The 7,116-nt window shown below is 46.7% G+C and overlaps 1 protein-coding gene across 1 annotated transcript in view; it reads right to left on the bottom strand.

Moving 5' to 3' along the window:
• Positions 1–970: 970 nt before the first annotated feature.
• MYOCD (myocardin) overlaps positions 971–7,116 on the bottom strand; it is a 96,233-nt gene continuing 90,087 nt past the window's right edge. The window contains exons 13-14 of the mRNA XM_032432121.1: positions 5,164–5,221; positions 971–3,099 (exon numbers count right to left, since the gene is read on the bottom strand). Coding sequence (XP_032288012.1) covers positions 2,546–3,099; positions 5,164–5,221 — 612 coding nt within the window. The 3' untranslated portion in view covers positions 971–2,545. The remainder of the gene's footprint in view (positions 3,100–5,163; positions 5,222–7,116) is intronic.

The raw sequence follows: 7,116 nt of genomic DNA, 5'->3' as shown, positions 1-7,116 counted from the left end.
AATACCCCGAGTAGAGACCCTGCAAGTTTGTTTTCCAAAGGCAGTAAGTGGGGAGAAAATAACATACAGATCGCACAACGTGGCACAGGAAAAATGTACTGACCAGCAAGCTTTGTCAAGATCCAAATAAAATGTCAACACCTGAGGGACAAACATGAGGAATGTGTTAATAAGATCTTTCTTCCCCGGAGCTTCACCTTCCCAGAAGAGACTGGTAATGCTTCCCTCTCGATTTCTGGTTCTGATGACGGACATAAAAGCAAAACGAAAAAAATGTACCATGTGGATCTCTCAAAGCACAACGCAGGTCAAGGAATGTAAAAAACGGTTTTCGTGTCCCTTTGATGCTTTTCTACGAGAGACGGTATTTACCACTTCCAGCAACTAAGGGTGAAGCTGTTCTGTCTTTTCACATCCATATTCCTTGTCAAGATGAGCGCGTTCATGGTGAGCAAGTGGTTGTGTGAGTCTTCGGGCTGGAGCCGGTAGTCATACACAGAGAGGCAACGTGTAGTCTGTTGATGAATCAGGAACTCGTAGTGAGAAAGGCCAAGTATCATTTCACAGCAAATTGGGGGCTTAAGGGCTATTGGTGTAGAATGCTCTGTAACACTGCTTTTCAAAAGACACACAAATACACATACGTGTAGACATATATACACATGCATGTATATGTACATGCATATATCTACACACATATGCATACCTACCCCCCGTTAGATCTGCCAGCTGAGTAGCAGTCCCCCCAAAACACTCTGTGTTCACACATGTTTACAAGTTAACAATGGAATGACTTCTAAATCTTTGGTTTATCAAAAAGAGAACTTCTAAAATCACAACATTTTTGGTTACCTTCTGCGTAAGTGCACAGTGAATTTTTTTTTTTTTTTTTTTTTACAAAAGAAGAACACAGTGCCTTAGTGGTTTAAATTAAAAACAACAACAACAACAACAACAAACCAACCAGCCAACCAGCAACAGCTACTCTCTACAGCATGCAACACTATGTCATTTGAGTGTTTGGAGTCCCAGCAAAAGCGCGAGGTATGGAGGAATGCACACCAGACCACTGTCTTTTCTTCCTTTCCTTGTTTTCCATGTGCAACTGTGTTTCCTTTCACTGACCCAGACCTGCAATCCTCTCCTCTTGCAAATATCATTTCAGCTCTATCTTTACAAAGTAATGATTTCCAATTTCCCCAACACCACCCAAATCACTGATTGCTGTAAGTCAAATGAGAGCAGAATGAGCTTTGGGACTGATGGGCCAAGTCACTGCTTTTTTTCCCCAAGGACATTCTTTTGACTTTTTTTTTTTTTTTTTTTGCAGCAAATGATGCATATGGAGAATGAGTTCTCCGGGAGAACATGGAGTTTTAGCTTTTTAAAATATGGCTTTATTAGGATTATGGCAGCTTGTTAGATCTGAGGAGTCCTCTTGATGTTGGGGCAGAAAAAAGAAAGAGTTTCAAAAGAGGAGCAAGAAAAGATTGGTATCTTGAAAGAAAAGTTGGAGAAAGATAAACAGAGGTGGATCCCAAATCCCTCCCCCCCCAAAAAAAGTTGGACCTCCATAAATCGCCATCCCGTTGTAGGAACCCATGGTATTTATTCTCGTGACACGTGAAACAAGGTTTTCTAGCACTGTCTGAATGATCCCTGGTATGGCTTGCCATCTGCTTATGTGGTCACCTCCAGTCTTTGAAACTAAAGGGGGTTGTGTTGGGGAACTTTCCATGGCAGGAGGTTTTGGGTTTAGTTTGCTTTAAGGTTCTTGGCTGTTTCCCGCTTCACAGAGACAGTGGGAGTGATCTGGCGACTGGCTGACAAAGAGGGAAATTCTCAGTGGGGTTCTGTGGACCAAATGTAGGGTCATTGCTATCCGTGACCAGAGTCCTGGGTCCCGGACTGGAATCACCACAAGGGGGCAGCTTTGTAGCCCAGCTGATTTCCTTTCCCTGGGAATGGGTTGGTTCTGTCCCTCTATCCTACCTCAAAAACCTAACAGAAGTGGGGCCTGACTTCTATTTTGAACGACAAGGAGGGGAGGGATGGCAAGCAGCCTCCACCACGGGTCTCTCTTCCAGAAATGTTGATGGTTATGCTATTATACTCCCTGTACTCCAAAAGAGCTCCATTTCCTTTCCGCACCACATCTAATAAATCCATGAGAGAGGCTTACGAAGCGAGAATATGCCCGAACAATGCCTGAGAAAAATCAGGGGTTGCAAAAATATTGGTGTTTGAAAAGGCAGTGAAAGATTTTTTTTTTTTTTTTTTTTGGCATTCCTGATCTGAGAAAGCACATTTCTGAATGCATTGCTGAAATCATTGACAGTTACTGAATGTCGGTAAATATTACATCATACATATATATATAAAGACTCCTTTTTGCTCTCGTTGATGGTCACAGAAGTCTCCACTGTTTCTTTGAAATTCCCTCTTCCTCCTCCTCCTCTTTTTGGACGATAGGAGTGATTTTGGTTGTCTGCTTTTCCCCCATGGAATTCCCACTGGTCTCCCTTGCTGCCTCTGCCCACGCATTCTACCACTGCTGTAAGTGAAGGTCCATGGGGGAATTCAGGTTGAGATCCGTGACATCCAGGAAATCAATGTTAAAGATGCTGGGTCCGCTGGTGCCGAGGGAGCTAAAGCTTGGCGTGGAGCTTGGCGGAGTGAGGTCCAGCCACTCCATGGTTTCCCAAGGAGATTCAGTGAAGCTTAGCGGCAGCCCACTGCTGTCCACAGAGGAGGGGGAGAACTGAGTCTGCATCGGGGAGAGGGGGCCTGCCAAGATCTCGTGGGCGCTGAACAGGTCTTCTGCTGCCTTCCCGGAGAATCCATCCATTATCCCATCGAAAGGAGGCTCTTCGCTCCCGATTTTTAGCAGGGCGACATCGCTCACCTTCCCTAAGGGGCTCTGGGAATTTAATAAGACTTCAAGGTGCTCATCGTTCTCGGTGCCGTAGTGATCAAAGGAGAGCTGGCCCCCCGAAGACGAGGGTTTGGGCAGGGCAGCCGGGGGGCTTCGGGAAGACCCGGGTATCTTGGGGACTTTTTGAAGACACGAATGATCCTCTCTAGCGTTAGCTGGCATTTCTGTTGGCAAAACAGAGTGGGAATTGTTAAACCACTTCTGGTTCCGCAACAGGGATCTTTGGGATGAAGGAGTCACGCTTACACACAAGATGGACGCATCTCTCCGGTTATCACCCAGTCTCGTCCCTAAAGTGCCCTGTTTGTGTCCAATTCTTCTCCCTGGTCTCTCCCCAAGCCCTTTCTTTCTGGAACTTCCACTCCGATCAGCAACCTCGCAAAGCAGGTTCCTTTACCTGCTCCTTCACTGACACCTGGCTGTCCCCCGAGGACACTGCATCCTCCTCACGCCCGCAGTGGGGGCTCATTTACGTGGGAGCCGGAAGAGGAGTCATGGGGTGCCACGCCATTGTCACTTTCCGATTGTCACTCCAACCTACGGACTCTACTACTGTCTCCCTCCATCAGCCCCCTGGGCTCTCACTTTTTTCTCTGTTGGGCTGATATTCTCCCGTCCACGGTTAGAGCTACTGTCTTATAAATATCCTCAATCCCCTTGCTCTTTTCTCCTTGCATCGCACTCCCTTGGCAAAACCCCACACCCAGGGGCGCCCGGGTGGCTCAGTTGGTTAAGCGTCTGCCTTTAGCTCAGGTCATGTTCCCAGGGTCCTGGGATTGAGCCCTGAGTCAGGCTCCCTGCTCAGCGGGGAGCCTGCTTCTCCCTCTCCATCTGCCTCTCTCCTCACTCATGCTCCCTCTCGCTCTTTCTCTCTCAAATAAATAAAATCTTAAAAAAAAAAACAACAACAAACCCACACCTGGATGAATCTTGGTTGCAAGAGAAAAATGACACAATGGAGCTGACTGGTCTCACTTTAGATTTACGGTAACAAACCTACCAATGGCACTTAATACAGCCTAGCATCCTACTGTGTTTCTCCAGAAAATTCATTCGTGATTGATTTAGAACTACCCTCAAATGATTCTTCTGTCCTCAAATCTCCTGTGCTCCCCTCCTGAACCCTTACCTTTGCTGACCTGGCCATATAGTTTGTTAAAAATATAAGGGTGTCTTGGGGCGCCTGGGTGGTTCAGTCGGTTGGGAGTCCGACTCTCGGTTTCAGCTCAGGTCCTGATCTCAGGGTCTCGAGATGGGGCCCCAGGTCGGGCTCTGCCCTTGGCGGGGAGTCTGCTTGTCCCTCACCCTCTCCCTCTGCTCTCTCTCTCCCCCCAAAATAAATAAAATCTTTAAAAAATATATAAGGATGTCTGATATCACCCTCTCCTCTTTCCATTGCAAAATGTATAGATATATACGCCCATCTTTTCCTTCTTTCTCTTGCTACAAGGCAGAAATTGCTGGTTCACTTGACTGTTGTCCATTCTGCCTTACCAGACTCTAATCTCCACAAAGGTGGGGACTTTGTCAGGTGCAGCACTGAGCCCAGTGCAATGCCTGGCCACTCCTTCTCCCAACTTTCAAGGTTGTTACCGAAAGGCTCAGACCTGAGGATTTTTTTTGTTTTTGTTTTTGTTTTCTATCTACATGTTCTCTTCACACAATCTTATTCATCTGTGTGGTTTCAGATTCTGGGCACATACCATGTAATTTTGAAAAAATAAATGAATGACTAAAAAGGAGGCGAAAAGAACATGTTGGTCTTTTTTTTTTTTTTTTTTTTTGGTTGCAAGCTGGAATGACATCTAAGCATGAATGGACCATCCAGTGGGAGATCAGTAATTGAATTTCATTTTGAGTAGGTAGCACAAAACTTGCTTTGTCTGCTCTCTTCTTATTATTAATTAAGAGGATAGGGAGATTGGGATTAGAAAGGCAAAGAGGAACGGAGTTACAAGGGAAAACACTTAGGGAAATAGGGACCGAGTTGAGGACACCAACTGGTAAAATGCTGAGCAAGCTCCTAGGGACAGAGGGACAGAGTCAGGGAGGAATCACCCACTGGACCTTCTTACATCTTCTCCAGCGTGGACAGCGAGCTCACAAGAAGTGACACTTGACCCCCTTATGGCTTTTGGGTCTGACTTCCCGTGAGCACCTGACCTTGGTCCTAAGGGTTCACTCCCCAGAGCACAAGCAGGTGCAGAGTATCCCCAGGGCAGTCTTACCTCCACTTTCAATGAGGACATCTAGGAGCTCATCCATCTGTTGACTCCGAGTCATTTGCTATTGCAAATTAAGCAGAGGAGAATGGACAAGTAAGAAGGTTGGCCACCTCTTCCGTGGGAGATCGTTAGAAGCAGCACTACAGATTTTTCGAACTAGGTTTGGTTAAGGTGGGTTTTTTTCCTTAATTGCAGTAAAATACACATGACATAGAATTTACCATCTTCATCATTTTTAAGCATACGGTCCAGTGACATTAAGTACATTATGTTCACATTATTGTGTGACCGTCCCCACCATCCGTCTCCAGAACTTTTTCATCTACCCCAACTGCAACGCTGTCCCCATGAAACATGGACTCCCCATCCTCCTCCCCCCCAGCCCCTGACGATTTCCATTCTGCTTTCTGTTCCCATGAATCGGGCAACTCTAGAGACCTCACAGAAGTGGATTCACATGGTGTATTTCCTTTCATTACTGGTTTACTTCACTCAGTATAATATCCTCCGGGTTCATCCATGTTGCGACATGTGTCAGAATCTCTTTCCTTGTTAAGACTGACTAGTATTGGGGCGCCTGGGTGGCTCAGTCGCTTAAGCATCTGCCTTCAGCTCAGGTCATGATCTCGGGGGCCTGGGATCAAGCCCCACATCAGGCTCTCTGCTCAGCAGGGAATCTGCTTCTCCCTCTCCCTCTGTCCCTCCCCCCTGCTTGTGCGAGTGCTCTCTCTCTCTCAAATGAATAAATAAATCATCTTTTAAAAAAAAGACTGACTAGTATTAATTGTATGTATTCACCACATTTTGGTTAACCATTCATCCTTGGACAGCCACTTGGGTTGCTTCCACTGTTTGTGAATAATGCTGCTGCGAGCAGGACTATAAATGGCTGACCGCACGACTACAGCTCAGTGTTCACCTCAGACTGGAAAACTCCTGAACGAAACAAGAGAAGGGGGGGAGAAGGCAGAGTGCTCCCCAGGAGAGTCCTTCAGGGTGAGCTCGGTGGAGTGGCTTCCATCCCAAGAACAGGGCTTCTTAATACAGAGAGTACAGCCATTTTTCTCACTCTGAAGCGACTCGGATCTGCCTCCTGTGTGGGGACTGTGGTTGTGGCCCCAGCACGTGGCTCAGGCTTTCCTGGTTCCTCACTGAAAGAGCCCTGTGGCACCTGTTGATGCTCGTAGGGTAGACACCCCTTCCCTCTGGCTCATCTGAGTTGTACGGTAGAGTCTCGTTCATGGAAATCCACTTGGCTTGACCTTCTTCTTTTCTTTTGAAACCACAAAGGATCCATGGATGCTTACAGATACCAGGGGCAGAAAATGGGGAGGACAGGGGCCCATACCTCTCTCACTCCCTTGACAGCCCACTCCCAATACACAAAGGCATCAATAATCAATATGATGGGAGCACTGCTCAGAGAATGAGTCACCTACCAGTCCAGAAGGCATCAGATGTCCACAGGGTCTGGCAGGTAATGCAAATGAGCCGAACAGAGAGCAAGAGAGAGGGGTAGAATGTAGACCCCTCGCTGTGGTTCTGAGGGGCTGTGGATACTCTGTTTCAGGCAACTGTCCGCTCCCAGAAATGTGGCTCCACCATTGAGAGATCCTCTGACTTTTCAGGAATGAGAAAGCCCACTTTTCGCCTAAAATCTCCTGACATTTAAAAATACTCTTTAAGCCACGTGAGACCTAGCTGCAAGCTGATTTTGATCTGGGGGACGCCAGCGTGCAGAAGTTGATGTAGCTCTTCCTTGTGAGGTTGGGCACATGCAAAGGGCCTTCTGATATCTTATCCAAGCTCAGACCGTTTGAAATATACGATCATTCACTGCTTTCCTTTCTTTGGAGTTTACTTTTTATTTGGAACATTTCCCATAAATGGCAGCAAGGCATACAACAGACCTCCATGATCATGGTCATCAATACTTTGCCTGGATCACTAAATTCT

This window comes from Phoca vitulina, unplaced genomic scaffold (genome assembly GCF_004348235.1).
Source record: "Phoca vitulina isolate PV1807 unplaced genomic scaffold, GSC_HSeal_1.0 scaffold47, whole genome shotgun sequence".
Classification (NCBI taxonomy): domain Eukaryota; kingdom Metazoa; phylum Chordata; class Mammalia; order Carnivora; family Phocidae; genus Phoca; species Phoca vitulina.
Note: the sequence above shows the minus strand (reverse complement) of the source record. Positions and strands in the feature narration are given on the sequence as shown.